Source organism: Anser anser (assembly GCF_964211835.1).
Source record: "Anser anser genome assembly, chromosome: 5".
Classification (NCBI taxonomy): domain Eukaryota; kingdom Metazoa; phylum Chordata; class Aves; order Anseriformes; family Anatidae; genus Anser; species Anser anser.
In genome coordinates this window covers 11,065,283-11,083,776 of record NC_139725.1, presented here as the reverse complement: position 1 = coordinate 11,083,776, position 18,494 = coordinate 11,065,283, and the positions used below count along the sequence as shown (strand labels likewise).

The following is an 18,494-nucleotide window of genomic DNA, read 5'->3' as shown; positions in this document are numbered from 1 at the left end:
AAGATAACTAAAATACCTCTTATATTGCCATAGCTTTACCCGTTTTTGTTTTTTTTTTTTCTTAAAAAAGTTTAAGATGTTCATTTCTTAGCTGTTCTGAGCAGATTATTTCCCAGTCTTCAGACTGCTTTTACAAGGCCTTGATAGACAATCTGGATTTCAAAAGGTCTTTGTAATATTATTTGAAGTGGAGAAAACCTCTAGGAGGTTCCTTCAGCATTTTGCATTGTTTGACACCCACATACTAGGTCAGCTTCCATCAAAGAAAACTGCAGTGTACGAAAATGATGTTCCTGTGTACAATTGGAATGCCAAATAAGTTTCTCAACCTCATCTCTTTTAGCATTGATGGCTGTGCTACTTTCAGATCATTGAAGAGTGCAAAATAAACTTTCACTAAATATTAATGTCTCTGGTAGCATATGCAGGGCCACATTTTCACAAGAGGCTGAAGTCAAGCAGATGTAGCTGACAAAAAGCAGGAAGGTTGTTTTCATCTGTCTTTTCTCAGCTCTTATTGCTGGGGCTATGTAGTCATGTTTGGCATTGATGAAGTAGAGCAGCCTTGAGGCCCCTTAAAATTACCCTTAATTGCAATAATGCCCTAACTTGGCGATCATCAAAGGGTAGTTAGCAATATTGAAGAGCATCTTGGCATGACTATGTCAGAATATTCTCTGCTCACCTTTAATTAAGGTACAAGTGCACTATTTGAAAGTGCGAAGTGGAAGTATCGGATAACTTTTATCCAGAAGTCAAAATGCTTCTATATTTATTGTATTTATTTAGAAGGCAAAATGCATTATTATGACACCTTTGTTTTGTCTGTCAACTGTACTAGTACTTTGACAGCTGAGCTGATTCACCATAAAATACTGACTATGTATCTACAAAATTTTGATGCTAAACTCAAATTGTCGAAGTGTTTGTAGACTTCAATTAAACAGTACAAATTTTATGTTGAACTATGACACTTGTCTCTATTTTTACCCCTTCACAGCTGTAAAATCCTCCTTGACATTGGAAGCACCACAGTCTGGGATTATGGAAATAATTTTAAAAATCAACATTCAAGATCTGTTTTAATATATAAGGCTTAAAAGGAACCGTGCGTGCATGTGTATATATAATGTTAACATTTTATTTAATTGATTTCACATAGCTTATATTTCAAGGCTAACGTGAGACTGATTCCTGCTTCTTGAGTCCGGCTAAATTTGGTGCAGCTCCTGAAAGACATACACGCGCAATCTAAATGTGCACATGAATCTATGCAGCGCTTTCTATAGCCATCCTAAGGCTGAGTGTATTCAGAAGTTACTCTAGATCTTTTTGGTCAGTGAGTGATCTGAAAAGACAGGGAAGCATTCACAGATATTTTTCCTCAGTTTACAAAGAAGTAAGCAACTCTTTTTAGGTTCTGAATCTTTTAAACAATATTACAGTGGCATTCACATCAGTGCAAGAAGGGCCTAATCCTGAATTCTCATTCAGGATTTTTTCATTCGTAATTCATGTGAAATTCTCAATAACTTCAATAGAATTTAGATCTGAGTGAAGGGTTTACAATGCTCCCTTTAAAGAAGTGATACGTGAAATAGTATTTCTCAAAAACAAATAAATAAAATCAAGACCAAACTATTAAAAAAAAAAAAAAAGAAAAGGTGAAAAGGAAATGAAGAAAAATGAGGAAAATACCAGCAATGAAGACTTAGATTAATGCTATCATGTCATGGTAAATGTCCTCTTGAATGTTTTGCCACAGATGCTATTTTAAACAGGTTTTGTTAATAAATTCTTTTTTTTTTATCAGGTTAAACACATTTCTGAAGATCCACCTTGTAAATGCCCTAATAAATTCTGTGTGGAGCGCCTTTCACAAGGAAGATACAGAGTTGGAGAAAAGATCCTCTTCATTAGGGTAAAAGTTTTATTTTTTTTTTTTTTATTTTATAGCAAGTTGCTAGTGTCTTCTACCTTCCCCTTTGGAAATATTTTGTTTTTAACCAACATCAACTCAGTTTTATGATGCTGAATAAAGAAATACAGTGGGTTAACTGACTCATGGAATTATTAGCATTTGGTAGGTCCTTCTAATTCTAGGTCATTGAATTTGCTCTGTCTTTGATCAATGGCAACCAGAAGTCTTACAGAGAAGATGACTTCCTCCCACTTCTGTCTGAAAGAACACCTACTTCATCATCACAGCCTTTCCCCCACTTTGTATTGACTGATAGTATTTGATGGGTCCAGAAAAGGATCAAAGACTTCATGATCCTTGAATTAACAAGTCACAACTAAGACATTGCTAAAGTAGGGGGAGCAAAACATTAATGTCCATATTACTTCATGTGATGAGCAGGTATTTCCAAACCCAGTGTTGTATTTCAGACTTCATATGTATTTCAGATTTCATATTAACTCCGATACCAGAATGTAATTGTAAATGTAAATATTTCCTAGCATTAATGTTTGGCTGAATTTAGCACAAATATGTTAGTCAAACTTAATTTTGATCCTCTTTATCTTCTGTATGCATGCTCATGCTAATAATGTGAAAATACTCATCATACGATTTTGTGATAGTGAGGAAAGAATCCGATTCATATTATGCTTCTTTCCATTTTTCTGTTCACATGTGCTGTCCTTGGTAAAGACTGGTTCAAATGATACCTCTTGCTGTCAAAGAACTGTTATCCCTATTTTGCTAAAGACGTGAAACTACAACCTGATAAAACTGAGGATTTAGTACTTCTGAGAACAAAAGTCAGAAGGACTCTTTCCCATCTGTAGAAGTCAAGTTCCCGATTCAACAAAACACCAGAGTGCTTGCTATGTCATAAACGTATGCTTAATTTACACTGAAGTCAAAATTAGATAAGGGTTTAGGTTGTCCCATGTGTATAAAGTTGAGAACATGTTTAAATACTGTGCTGAAAACGGAAACTCCCAATTAATTCAGTAATAGCTAAGAATGAAGAAGAAATACAGGATTTGTCACAGATAGTTTGAGATTTAACATGCTAGCATAAAGGATTAATAGCTTTTCTGTTTCATAGCCACTGAGACTTCTTTTTAATTCTGCAGTATTTTAGGGTACTGGCTTTACATGACTTTGAAGAAGGTAGTTTCATTAACAAAGTAATCTGTAATCTGGAAGAGTTTAACACCTCTGTTTTCTCCCTTTCAATTTTCATTTCAAATAACAATATCAAAGTATTTTAAATCTTCTAGTTTTGATAAACTCTTTTTTTTTTTCTGCCAGAATGGTGAGCGTCAAATTCCCTTTCGCTGGCTTCTTCATTGTGTAATCTAGTCCAACTCAGATTTTGTTCCAAGTTTGCAAACAAAACACCCTTTTCATATCACGCTACCACATTCCAAAGTAGAATTGTGCCAAAAAATAACAGTAATATAGATTAGACATTGAAATACAGTATTAAAGATCATTCCTACAACATTGATATCAGTGGAAACTTGCCAGGAAGTTCAGTGGGAACAAGCTTATATTAGTAGATTTTGGAAGTCATTTGTCCTGGGTTTTGGTTAGTTTGGATCTCTCTTTGGAATGCTCCACTGGATCGCAGTAAGTTTTGACTCTTCATTCTACGTATTTTTATTGTGTACATGAGTAGATTTATTAGCATCTCTTTCGAATCCTTTGGACATTTCCTTATGAGAAAACACGTTAGAGTTGCATAGCTGACTTCTAATTTTGTTGATATTTGGCACCTTGTTCTGGTGCTGCTGAGATAGTTCCTTCTACCTCCTACATTCTGTGTTCTGTATAGAGTGTGACACAACCAGATACACGCCACTTGTTTATAATCCAGTGTTACAGTTGAACTGAGACAGTTTTTCCTAACTTCTGTAGATCATTCTGTACCAACTGATGAACATGATCACTTCTGAATGGTGCAGCTAGTCAGCTTCAGGCAGAACTGCAGTGTTCTTTATAACTAATATGATTTTGACGGAGCAGGTTTCTATAGAGGCTTATTCTAGTGCTGGATTGTTCAGAGTTTCTGTGATCTGACAGTGCTGGAGAGCCCAGAGAAAAGTCAAGCGCTCTTTCCTTCATGGAGACTTTCAACCTGTGGCCTTCATTCCAGGCTTTTGTAGTATGGAAGTACCTTTTTCTAGTATGGTTGATCACCAAGCACATTTTAAGCAACTGCCATATCTGCAGCCACAGTAAGTTCATGGTTTCCTTGGTTTTAGCAGCTGAAATCCAAGTAGTATGCTTTACTGGTATGAAGACTTGAGTCTCACCGTTGTAGTTACCTTGATCATTTTGTTGCAGGTGCCTAAAATTACAGAAAGAATTTCTTAAATGACTATCTGCCCAATCTTGTCCTAAATCCTGCTTTTCATCAATTGTTTCAACTACTAGTGTAAAATTTGCTCAAGTTGTAATTGTTCTCAAAAATAAGATGCTAAGTATCTATGTTGCAAAGGTCCATTTTCCCTTTTATGGGACACTTCTGTACCTTGTAACTATGTTCTTGTATTTATTGCTGTTGATGCCCATATCTCTTTGGAAATGGTATCTAAGCTTCACAATCAATTATTTGTCTGTTCAGTCTTTGATCCTACCATTACGCCACGAAGTGGTTTGGGGTACAAGTCTTAATCTTACAAAGTAGTATTGAATTAATAAGCCTGTTTGTAAAAATAAAGAATAACAAGACATGAAAACTTCAGTTGCACAAAGGCATGTTTTTTAAATTGGAAAACTGAGTCACAGATTTTCAACTGTTTATTTCTTGCAGAAGGCAGCAAAGGAGTTATTTACATTAATACATAATTTTTTATTAAGAAATATCAGTCAGGTCATAAAAAAAGGTTATTTTTTAACTATGACTTTCAGTGGCAAGTATTTCAAGCTATCTTGTAGTATAAGGATAAGGATGTATGATTTCTGCAAACTAGCAAGCTTCTCTCACAAAGATGTATACTGTTGATCCACACCCATAATAAAATTGAAAACGTTGGGTTCTGCAGAATGAAAAACTGTTTCTCTGCAACTGGAGTCAGATTAGGTGGTCTAATGGGTCCTCACTTTCAAGTCTGTCATGCTTCCTGACTTGTGATTGCGCTTTTACTTTTTGACCTTGTTCTTTTAATCATTAATATCAGTTATTTGCTTGTGATAATAATGAAACATTTAATTTGATACTAGTTCTATCTGAATCTAAATCCCAGTAAATGAAAGGCATTATTTTCCTGCTATAGCACCGATGTAGAAGCTTTCTTTTGGGACTCACTATCAATATGTGTGAATGCATGTAAGATCACAGGTGGCTGCAAAGAGCATGGCAGTGTTCTGCCCCTCTATTGCCCATTTTTAGTGAGAAAAACGCACTCATGTAAGCACACTTGACTCCAAAACATCCAGGTAGAGACGATACACCACTTAAGTACGGAAAAATGGAAAGCAGATGGATTATACAGTTGTCAAGACTCAGTCACCTTCTGCTTTTCCAGACCAAATAAGTAATTCATATTCATAGCTCTAACTGTGCTTTTTGGGTTTGGGTATTTCTTCAGCACTTGGCTCTTTTGTCTTGCTTATTTGAAGGATTATAATAGTTTTTCTGCTTTGCCAAGGCCCTCTCACTTCTAATCTTCACAACAGTTTATCTTTCTAGCACAGTAATTCCTTCCCTAGAGCTTTATCCATATCAGATAGCTTTCAGTGGTGTTTAAGATGTCAAAAGCATTGGTGGATCAGGACTTCATCAGGATCACTGGACTTCAAGGACAGTGAAAGTCATTTGCCTCTTCTTTGAGCTTTGAATCCGAGTCCTCTACTGCTATTAGACAAACATACTAATTGTCAACTCAAGGTTAGCTGCTTGAGATGCTGTGAAAGTCACGTCTGAAGTCCAGCCCTAATTTATACCCAGATGTAAGTTGTTTTGTTTGTTTGTGTTTTGTTTTGTTTTGTTTTTCTGTTTTGTTTGGAGATGTTCTCGCAGTGGATGGGTGGACTTTTTTTTTTTTTTTAAACCATGTGCCAGTTCCTATGCCACAGCTTGACCCTCCCTGAGTATTTGTTGTGTTTCATCCTTATTCTTGCAAGTGAACACTGAATTCTTTCAACCTTCTCAGTTGTTAATTAGTAATTACTTACCAAATAATTGTATAAGAAAATTCTCAATACTTTCAATAAAGCTGGGTAACTGAGCTAGATAAATATGTGAAGTGTTATAGATCTCATTGTTTCAGTTTTTTTTTCCTCCCTAGAATGCTGAGTATATAAAAATAGAGCAAATTACATAAATCCTCTCCTATTTTCCTTCTCTTTTTGGGAAGATGTTCTGCTGACTCAACTGTCCTTTTATATAAAAGGTACTGGATCACCATCTGCATATCTGAGTGTACAGATAGACTGCTACTCAACTCAGCCATGAGTTTACAGACAAAAATTACTTTGCAACATGAAAAACTCTTTATAATTCTTTGTTAAGAATTACAGGTTGCGATCCATAGGTTTATATTGAAAGCAATAGGAGGAAGTATTTCCTTTTTGTTCAGTTATTTACTTCTTGTGCTTCTGTTTCATAGATTAATCTTTTTGTAAGATTCCATTTTGAACTTAACAGCTGTCAATACATTTTCCATTAAGGATGAGACAGCAGTTAGTGTTCACAGCTGGAAGCTAGTAATCCTGATATATTGGAACTGGAGATGCAGCTATTTGTAACGTTACTCTTAAACGAGGTTAGCACCGAGTTTTCTATGCTCTTGTATAAACCTTTCGCCTTCCCTTGCTGAAGTAAAAAGGATCTTGTATTACTGTAATGTGAACACTATTTAATGCAGTCAATGCAAGCACATCTAACTTTTATAGGACTATGCTGCAATGATTTGCAAGCTGAGTGAGAGTTAATATTCTTCACTATAGCTATAGACAAGTAGTAGACAATGCTAATTAAAAAATTAACTGAATCTTTAAGGTATCTATTGTGTACAGTATGCTTTTACAGCATATTGTAACGTAACTTATGCTACCATTTAGAGAAATGAAAATAAGTGAGGCTTATGTGGTGTCAGTAAACCAAAGTTTCTGCACAGTTCATTAGAAATTCTCATTGAACATGTAGGATTCAGACATAAAAGTGCATTTTTTATCTCTTGCAGTATTCTTTAGCTTTAGGGTAATGTTCTTAAGGAACTTGAAGCTTTCATGGGGATTTCCACCTAGCCTTTATATATTGAGTAGGGATGATGGTTTTAAATCGAATTGTACTGGCCATGGTTTAACAAAAATGTTACGTAGGCTTTTTTATTTCTTTTACTTTGCCATTCTCTTATCAGTGTGAAATGAATGTTTTTTCCTCCTGTTGCATCCAGTATCACTTTGTGTGCAGCTTAAATTATTCATTTAATGGCAAAGTTTTACTCACACAGGAAATGCTATTGATTACAAAAGCGTATTGCATTGCAATCAATTTCTTCTGATTGAAGTAAAAACTTTTCCCCCGTGAGGATAGTCAAGCCAGGAAACAAGTTGACCAAGGGAGTTGTGCAGTCACCATCTATGGTGTTTTCTATAAGCCAACTAGTTAAAGCCCTAAGCTACCTGATCTGACCTTATAGCTGACCCTGCTTTAAGCAGAGGGTTAGACTAGGTGACTTCCTGAGCTCCTGTCCAATCTGAATTGTTGTATCTCTTATCAGATAGGACTAGAGCCACGTCAGTATTTTAAATCAAGATCATGGGAACAGACTCAGGTATCCAGAGTATAAATGCTAATAATTCTACTGGAAAAAATAGAGTTCACATTTTTTACTGCAAATGTAGGTAAAGCCTGTCTTGCTTGCTAAAAACGGTTTGTGTTTACTGTGTTTTATAAATGCCAAATCCTTATGAAATTTATAATTTTAGTTTAAAGTTAAGTTCTGTCACACCTCAGTGGCAACATGCAAGATACATGTCAAGTAGTTTTTACCATATGGGCAGCAGTATTTTGTCCCCTGTGTTCAATGGATTTGTCCTCTATGCTGCTTCTAATTCTGACCAATAGAAAAGTAGAAAATGATATTTGTCCAAATGCTCTTCACTACAGTGAAATATAAAATGTCATATTTTAATGAGAATATGGCTTGTATACCAATTAGTTTTTCGACCAGTATTCCATCTGGATGTATTTATTTTTTTTTTGCTTTGACAGAAGTTGTGAGATGTCCACTAAAGAGACTATGATGACCATGGAGCTATGCTGAGTGTCGGTTTTCTTTTTCTTCTTTTTTTTTTTTACCTCCCCCTCTTCAAAAGTGAATATTGTTCTTAGAATCTGAGTGCTGTATTCATGTCACCTAGGTTTGATGACTACAGCATTTTTTCTAATGGTGAGGAACACACAGTACTTCTCTATTTCTATTACATTTATTAACTGGATTGTAAATCAATTTACAGAATTACATGGCTTTTTATATTACATGTTTCTTGGACTAAAATTTTTAAAAATACATTGTCTATTTCACATTTTTCTTTTAGTTTAAATTTTGGGGGAAGTTTTTTTTTTTAATGATGCTATTTCCTAAGATTCTGTCTGAAGATGTTATGTTCAAACACTTAAAACAACTTGAGCTGCAAATGCATGGATCAATGGGAATTGAGTCTTTTTTCAAAAGCTAAAAAAAGTATTTATCAAGAATAAACCTTTGTGGTGCCTTTCGTTTACCCATAATAGTCACGTCCTTGAATTATTTATTAACCTATCTAGAAGCCAAAGGCTATGAAAGTCTCATGATAAATATAGTATGTCTATTTTATATATGCAATTGTAATAATACTGTTTGCATAGAATGAACAATTCTCCTTAAGAACAGATTTTTAGATTTTATGTCATTAAAAATTAATATTTTCATTTGAAATGTAATTTGCAGTTAATAGTTTAGAACAGTATTAATATTTACTAATTAACTTAATAAACTTAATTTAATATTTCAAAAAACTGTGGTAAATCTTGCTCACAGTAAAAGGAAATTAAGGAAAGAGACTGAGGGCATCTGCCTGCAAATTTGATTATAAATATATAAATATAATTATATGATTATAAATATATAATATTTGTTCTTATATGATGACAAATTTCCTATTCAAGCTGTTTGTGCTAAGCATAAAGTTTATGATCAAAATACATTAACATATTAAAATGTAGGTCTTAGTTCTCCCTGGGTAACTGTCAGACACTGGACTAACCACATGAAGTTTAACAAACCCCATGAAGTTTAACAAAATCAAGTGCCGGGTCCTGCACCTGGGACGGGGCAACCCTGGCTATACGTGCAGACTGGGCGATGAGACGCTGGAGAGCAGCCCCGCAGAGAGCGGTCTGGGGGTTGTGGTTGACAGCAAGTTGAACGTGAGCCAGCAGTGTGCCCTGGCAGCCAGGAGGGCCAACCGTATCCTGGGGTGCATCAAGTACGGCATTGCTAGTTGGTCCAGGGAAGTGATTGTCCTGCTCTGCTCTGCACTGGTGTGGCCTCACCTCAAGTACTGTGTGCAGTTCTGGGCACCACAGTACAAAAAGGACGTGAAACTGTTGGAGAGTGTCCAGTGGAGGGCGACGAAGATGGTGAAGGGCCTAGAGGGGAAGACATATGAGGAGCGGCTGAGGTCACTGGGCCTGTTCAGCCTGGAGAAGAGGAGGCTGAGGGGGGACCTCATCGCAGTCTACAGCTTCCTTGTGAGTGGAAGTAGAGGGGCAGGGGACCTATTCTCCGTATACACCAGTGACAGGACCCGTGTGAATGGTGTTAAGCTGAGGCAGGGGAAGTTTAGGCTGGACTTCAGGAAGAGGTTCTTCACCAAGAGGGTGGTTGCACACTGGAACAGGCTCCCCAGTGAAGCAGTCACTGCACCAAGCCTGTCTGAATTTAAGAAGTGTTTGGACTGTGCACTTAGTCACATGGTCTAAACTTTTGGACAGACCTGTGCGGTGCCAGGAGTTGGACTTGATGATCCTTATGGGTCCCTTCCAACTCGGGATATTCTATGATTCTATGATTCTAAATCTTATGTCTTACTCTCTGCTTGAACGTGCAACCTCTTTTTATGCCAGAAATGGAAATAGTTGCAGCAAATGGCTACCCCAGTTCACAAGGGACCGAAATTATGCTTCTGTGGCTCCTGTTCAAATCAAGAGAAACTGGAAGTGCTTAACCATGGCCAACGTTTGAGCCTAACTTTATTTTCTGTGTTTTTGATTTTTTTTTTCTTGATACTAGAAGTAGCATTTTTGACTCAAAATCCATTTGTATACTTTGTACATCAATTAACAAATTCTCACTGAAGTTATTTTCTAAATAGCTTTACTCTTTTAGCAATGGAACATTAAAAATACTATAATTACTGCCCTTTCATCGTTATGAAGTCTTTATTAATTATTGCCAATGCTACAAAACAAAGTGACAACTTAAGGAGACAGACATAAGCTGGTAGACAAACACTGAAGTCAGTCACAGCCCATAGAAGCCAAAGGATAAAAATTCTCACTTCTCCAAAGGTGGAATTTGGAGCTAAATTTGGATATGGATTATTTGGATATTAAAATATGTACCCAGTGCCATTATTTCACCTTTCCTGAAAACAACTTTTTTTTTAATATTTTTTTTACATAGATCCAGAAGTGCTTTTTCCTGACTGTCTTGCAAAAATGAACAATATTATTGAGTTATATATGCATATGAAAACAAGTTTTCCAACATGTTATGAATGGGGAGTGAAAAGGCAAATACACAAATTTCTTTAACTAATAACCTTTTTTTTTTTTTTCCAACTTCATCTTGTTTTGTGGTCTCATTGCATTGAGACCTAGTCTGTGTAAAAATTATCTAAAAGATTTTTTTTAAAAAAAAAAAAAAGGTTGTTAACTCTTTAATGGAAATTTGGGATCATCTCTTCTATTTTTTTTTTGTCATTAATTTTTGAAAGGCAGCAAAACAAGAAGCATCTGGTGCTGTATTAAATACAGTAAATGTTTTCTTTGGCTAAGATTGGTAAACTGTAGATCTCATATTAAAAAAAAAAAAAGAAAAAAAGGTACAATTATATCTGAAGACTGTTCCTCAAGTCAAGTCATAAATCAGCATCATTTGATTGACTGCTTTGAAGTGTGATAGCATGTCTTGTTTTCAATAAGCCAGAAATGAGTTTGAAGGTTGGACTTTATGATCTTGAAGGTGTTTTCCAACTGAAGTGATTCTGTGATTTAACTTATAATTAAAAAAAAAAAAATCATTAAAATTGTAGTATTTGATCAAGTTAGTAATTCAGTCATGGCAACAGATGCTGAATTTTTTACTTAGACTTTACGAACACTCCATTTAGATAAGCACATGCGATTCCTTTGTTGAATGTCATGCCTTTGCCTATTGGCAAGTGCTTCGGTCTGTCTAGATCCCGTTTGCTGTCAAAAGCAGGCCTTTTGTGTACACAACTAGATGAAACCCTATTTGTACTTAGAAATCTGAGAACATTGTCCTTTTATATATATGTTTATTTATTTATTTATTTATTTTCAATTTGCATGCAGATCTTATTATAAATTATATCACATTACAGTATAAGAAAAAAAAGAGGGGGGGGGCTGCTTCCTCTCATGTATTTACTACACAAAGCCTTTGACAGTCTGGCTTTTCTCATATAATCTTAAACATGTGATCATCTTAAATATAAAAACATTCATGTGAACTTGAGAGCAAGTATTTCCCTATAAAGAGACTCATTTATAACTATTTGTCAAATGCATAAGCATAACAAATTGCTATCTCATTTAAAGGAAGATTTAACGATCTCAAAGACTTTCTAAATATAAAGGAAGTAACTTTTTTTGTTCAATTGCCTGCGTAATGGAACTATTTTCTACCTCATCTGTGTTCAACCCTAACAGGCCCCAGTCTGAAACCTTCCCTTTCCCTGATTTTTATTTTTGTTTGGTCTGACAGAGGTACCAGAGGTGATCCCAAGCAAAGGTATTGATCTCTACACATCTGAATTTCAGCCTTGATCCCAGACACGGTTTGGAAACTTTCCATTAGAGCAGCAATAGTTTTAAGTAGATGTGTGTGGTGCAAGTGGCTCAGGTGTGCTACCAAGGCCTACCATCTGCCTCTGCAAGCAGGCCGGAGTGTGGCTGAGGCCTTTCCTCTTAGTAACAGGCAGTTGCCTTATCCCCCTTCCATTCACGTTATTTTACATGTTGCACTAGAAAACGACCTAGTAAAAATTTCTGTTTAAAATATATTTTTTTAGACACACATTTTTATCATGCTGTTACTGTCCTGCTGTAACATAATGCTTTCAGTGGAAGACATTGGAAGTCAACCTAACTGGTATTTCTCTTTTGGCAAGATGGAGGCCAATAAGATCTGCACATGGGAAGTAAAATTAATGCCTGAAAATAAACTCCAAACCAGAAATCCCCCCTGTAGTGTCAAGCAATAGTTACTATTGTGATTTCTTCTCTGTATATGTGTTAAAACACAGGAGTCTATTACAAGGAGTGTAAGGAGAATGCTGGCCTAAAAAGCCTTCTTTGCAAAAAGTATTTATTTTAAATATCATCAATATGCTGGTGTGTCTAAGGTTTAAAATTACAGTGGTGTTTAGAATTCTTCTAACCAAAATCACATAAATCAGGTAAAATGACAGCCTGGCATTTTAGTGAAGCCAGTTTTTCAGAAATGACTACGCTGTTTGTGCTAATTTCTTGGTTCATGTTACTTAACTGCTTCCCTATGATTTACTGAGGGGCAAGAGGGAGAAGGAGTCATTTGGCATTTCATAAAGACACAAAGAACCCTGTTTCTGTTCCTGCCCCCTCCCCCCCAGCCCCCTCAGTCTCTCCAAGTATATATATTAGCAAGCCAAAGAATGATATCATGGCATTTTCGTAGTGAAAGTGTACATTGTTCTTGAGTCTCCCTTCTTTCGCTCTTTGGTCTGTTCCTGGTGGTAGTGTTTTTGTTGTGTGTGGTTTTTTTTTGTTTGTTTGTTTTTCTTTAAATCAAATATAGTATTTTTAAAATATCCTGTAGAAAGTCCTACATAAGACAATTCTGAGTATAAGCCCTTATTTGTGAAGGAGTCAATGAAAGCTTGGTCTGCATGTATTGATATTTGTGTTTTATTACCTTAAAGATTCAGGTGTAGTGTAGATACCTTATATAGGGATACCGTGTTACTGGCCTAACTGTAGAACGCATTTTCCAATTAAGAAAAAGTAACAGAAAAGAGGGCTTAGGTGTCCATTGATTTTGTTTTGTTCTTGATCTGATGTAATTTAATTATTTAGTCATGACTTAGGTATTTCCCTTGCAAACAGTGTTTTGAAAAAAAAATTCTCTCTGTAGAGTTAGGTTGGTTCTCAGAGGTTGAAAAAATCTTATCAGTATAGGAAGGCTAGAAACGATGAGTAAACTTGCTGGTAGGTTAAGAGCACTTGAGTATGTGTAGAATAATAGGGGAAAGACCTTTCATTCAATGTCCCTTGTTTCAGTTAGTGAAAAGCATTGCAAAATGTCCATAACGTACTGACTAGGCTTGAATATGCTTCTTCAACTCTGTCTTTTCTCTACTGTGGTTTCAATTTTGTCCAAAAAGCTGGCCTGAGGGTTAAGCCAGATGAGATACCTTCAAGCTCAAAGCTTTATACTGTGTAAAAGGGTGTCAGTGGTATGAAATATTTGCTGTAGGAAATGTGGAGATCAAGTATTTGATCCAGGTCTGGCAATGTAGTTATATCTGCATAAGATGTTTGTCAGTGAATTCTTCTGTGAAGCCAAGAGTCTGGCTCTATTTGGCTTAAAGCCATCAAGTAATTTTTTGCAGATTCTAGTGAAGATTAATATATTGACATTTAATACTTCAGGAATTGTTACATAATATCCCCATTTTGCTAGTAATGAAGTAAAAAATCCAATATAGAAATAAGACTATACTGATGATGAGAGATGATGTTGGTTTAAAATAATAGAAATCCTTAATTTTTACACTATCATTTTCATAAGAGGAGCTCATTCATGTTTCTTAGCTGTTAAAAATTCATACTACCTGCCTGGAAGCTGTTTTGTGCTGCAAATGATGTGGGAAGAATTTCTCAGAACTGATGCTTAGCATTATGGGTGCTAGTCTAATGGAAAGACCTCTGTAACTTTGTCTCTATCTAAGTTTTCTGTTTGGGGTTATTTATCACCATATAGAAATTAAAACTAACAGTCTTATCCTAACAATTACTTTATATTTTCAAGGTTAACCTAATAACAAACTGAGCAATTACTGCAGTTCAGATCAAAGTATAAGGCAGACACTGAGCCGGAATTGCATGTTAGACTGCAGCTTCATTTACAATGTGCATGCTTATATGTTCTTCCAGGTTTAATTCCTGTGTCAGCTGGGTGATCATATGTTTCCATTCCATGCTGTGCTTTGGTGGTGGCGAAGTCTGTAGGCCTACAGGTTCAGTTTTGAACTTTGTAAGGTAAAGAAGACAAGTTCAAATCTAGAAATACTCCCCTGATTTTTCTTGATGCTTCAGATTCATCAGTCCTTTTCCAATGTTTACCGTAAATTTATTTATTTATTTATTTATTTATTTATTTATTAGTCAATCCCCAATCTGCCAAGTTGATAGATATTTCCATTCTGAGAAATGCTCTTTACCCATCCCAAAGGCATACTTACTGCCCTAACTGGTCCACAGAATGTCTGTGGCTTCAAGTAAGTTGAGTCCAGCTTTTACTACTCCACCTAGGGTGGTCAGCATCTTCTTTGGAGTTGAACCCCAAGGATAAATTAAATATATTGACTGATCTGAGTATGGCAGCTGACGCTGCCAAATCCCCACCTTAAACAGCAATCTATGAAATCTCATATTTCGATTATTATTTTTCTCTATCACTTTGGTAATAGAGATATTTTTAGATATTTTTAAACTATTCAAGTTAGTGATATTCAGTCTGCTTTTCATACCATTTTGGGGTGTATATTATCTAAGTCTTTGTTAGACGCCCAGGGAGAATTAAAAGGGATAGCTGTGCCTTTTAGATGTTGCAAATGTAAAAAGGGAAGTTGATTAATTATTCTGGGTTTTGGCACTGAATTGCAAATATTTATTGTCTATGTGCTATTTCCAAATCTAGCCAAACTGTTTTGCAGAACGTATACATTATAGTGAAAAAAATCAATTAAAATAGTATGTGTGAGGGACACTGTGAAAACAAAGATCTGTACACAAGAAATTGGTAGAAATTCATCTGCCCAGTGCCAATTTGGAAACTGACTTCTCACAAATAGCACCCTTGAAATATGACCTGATTTTTTTTTTGTTTGTAAGATGCCAATGTGATGTGTTTTCAAGCAGATATGAGATAGAGCTTGAATGTTATGAGTTCATTGCTACTACATGGATGCATCAAATTCCACAGTACACATGGAATGATCTTAGTCACCATCTAAATTGTCACGCAGTGGCAATGTATTTCTTTCAGGAATCTGGACTTGAAGAATTTGGCATATAATATTTCATTTGAAAGGAAGCACTAATTCACTTGCAATGTTTAATTTTAACAAGTTACGTTTGTAGAATTTCAGTACATGCTTTCAAGAAGTCAAGAACAGTCACGCTTGATGCTTAGATTATACACAGTTTTATACTAATTTGTTTTCTGAGTGGACTAGTGGGCCATACTAAGATACAGTAAGACTTTCAAAATTTAACAGACCTATAGACTGAACTAAGATTTTTCAGACCTCCAGAACAGTAGTTGCAGTTATGCAATTTGTAGTTAGCCTTACCTATGTTTAGACTGTGAAATAATTTGTGAAATATATAATAATAATTCACATAATAATGTGGAAAAAAAAAACAATTATGCTGATCTATTAAACAAAAAGTACTTACCTGAAGGAAATGGAATGTCAGGATCAAGTATGCAAGGAAATAAGGGCATACTAGATTTGTCTGAAGGTATTTATTTTGTTTGGTAGGAAGATATGTTGCTACCCAGAGAAATCATGGTTAAAAAGCATGCATGCAATAGAATGCTGTTTCTTTCTCCCTCTGTTTGCCCACTCTCTCCTGCAACACAGGAGTAAATGATGAAAAAAAAAAAATTGTTTGTGCTTCTGAGTACCTGAAAAGGGGCTTATGTACTGTAAGACAATGGAGTTACTCAAAGTCAAGCTGTGCACAAATTAGCACAGAGGAAAACACCTCTGTCAGGAGAGTCAGCTCTAAATCAGAATCAAGTTTATATATTAAAAGGAAAAGGATAGAAACTCCAGGATACTCTGTTACAATAATCAGTACCTTTTTGGCAACTAGTACATTTTCCCATTCCAAGATCTTTGCCAGAACCTAAAAAGATCTTTCTTCTGGTATTTGCGGAAAGATATAAAACCGATGAGTGCAAAGAGATCCAACATGCTAGAATATATACAACAGGGGATTTCCATGTGACTAAATATAAGTCCCGTCAGGTTACAGCTGGCGTCTATCAAAACTAAGCTAAATTATATTACTAATGCTAAATTTAGATAATTCATTCCTGTGTCAAGAGAGTTATCGGAGTCCTAAAATCGTTAAATATTCCAAAGAATAGTGCACTGCATGAAAAATGTGTATGCCGTTTGTCTGATTGCTTCTCCCCTTGACCCCATTAGTTCTTTATCTTTACTTCTACACCAAGGAAGTGGCTTTTTTTTTGGTAGCACTTTCAGCACTTAAATGGATATCAGGCTTGGCCCCTGGTCAGCCACTCACGAGTGCAACAAAAACATTGTACAGTAAACTGTCTTAGAACGCATTCCAAAGATAAACTTGGAATTCTGCACAACAAAAGTGATAGTATTACCATGATTTTTCCTGGATCCTTCCCATGGAAAAGTGAGGGTTAGGCACAAAGTTAATATCAAATGTGCAAAGCAGGCATGAAGAGAACAGAAACATCAGAATTTTCTCTTTTATCACCCAAATTTACCAAACCTTGCCAGTTTCATATCCACGTAAACTGTATTATCTTGTGTCAAAACAATTTAAAAAAAATATTATACATCAAACTAGATGAGACTGATTTCAGCTCAGTTTGACTTGTAGTTAGACAGTCAGCTGAAAAAATATGCCTGGTTGAAAGACAGAAACTCTGATTCAGACTTGTACAGGTTAGAACATGAGAACGATTTGTTCAGGTCCCTGAAAACTGAAATCATTGTACTTTGTATGTTCATTTATGTTCTGTAGTGCTGGAGTGATAGTGTAACATTACATACAGGGTGCTGGTAAGCAGGTCCAAAAATGGACATAATGACTGACAAAGTAGTTGTGTGTGAAATGAAATAGTCAGCCTCCGTATGTAAAATCAATACCTTTTTTAAGTTGAAATGCAGATCCTTCATTTCTCTGCAGCATGGAAAACCCATTCTCAGATCAAATGCTTTGGAACTTGGAATCAACGTGAGTACAAGTGCTAGTCTGATCCTAGAAAGAAAAGAAAAAAGAGCAAGAAAAGTTGGTACCAGCAAAAAATAATTCAGCCATGTTGCTATATGTTAACTTGTGCTCACCAATGCAACTAAATTACCCCTGACTTGCATTTGGATGACTGTTTTTTAAAGATAAGAGAGTAACTAGATGTGGGTTTCCTGCTTTCACCTGGTCTTAGGAGGAGATTTTTTCCACATAACATTCAAGCTAACATTCTCCAACCATTTGTACTGTTCTCTAGTTTGTTGTACACAGTACATAATTTTCTAGGTTTACTTGTGGTCCCACTAAATTTGGACCAAACACTTCCAACGCAAGCTGGAATCACTTGAACTATGGTGGACTTGAATTTAGATATTATACTACAGATTGCGCTTGACCAAATCTTCTCAGTGTCTACAGTCAAGACTGATGATTGCGGTCTCAGATTATTCATTTCTGGTCCATAATATCTTAATTTTATTCTGAGTTACGTATTCCATTCAAACTGATTTAACAATTTTTTACACGTTAGTATAGATTCAGTTCGTTACTTACAATGTTGGTTTCATAGACTTGAACTGACATAATTTCATTCCAACATTGTAACATCATACCCCATAGATTCACACTGACATCACTTTGAAAACTTTGAGAGGATGCTTAGTACTATTTAAAGGAAATTAAGCCTAAATATAAACATTATTGAACTTAGGATACACTAGTTTTCCCCTCATCTGCCCCAGCTGTAAATTAGAAGGTGCTTTAGTGAAACCCATGGAGTTAAACAAATTTATTTCAGGCCTGTTCGTTTAAAAGGATAATCTCTAGATTTAATTCAAGAAAGATCTGATAAACTAATCTGTTTCTAGATACTTTCCAAATGTAATTTTCTTGGTTGTGCATGCAGTTGTATTGATTTAAAAAACAGGAATGGAAGTGAGAGGCAGTTTCCACATCTCTGCGTTTTACTTGGTCACATCTGTGATTGGTTTCATACTTCTGGTGTTGCCCTAA

The 18,494-nt window shown here is 35.6% G+C and overlaps 1 protein-coding gene across 8 annotated transcripts in view; it reads left to right on the top strand.

The window, feature by feature from the left end:
• Positions 1 to 18,494, top strand: part of GAS2 (growth arrest specific 2) — a 92,854-nt gene that overhangs the window by 52,603 nt on the left and 21,757 nt on the right. For all 8 annotated transcript variants that reach the window (XM_083838048.1, XM_083838043.1, XM_083838047.1 and 5 more), the window contains one exon: positions 1,814 to 1,921. In XM_083838048.1, the coding sequence (XP_083694174.1) occupies positions 1,814 to 1,921 (108 nt within the window). The remainder of the gene's footprint in view (positions 1 to 1,813; positions 1,922 to 18,494) is intronic.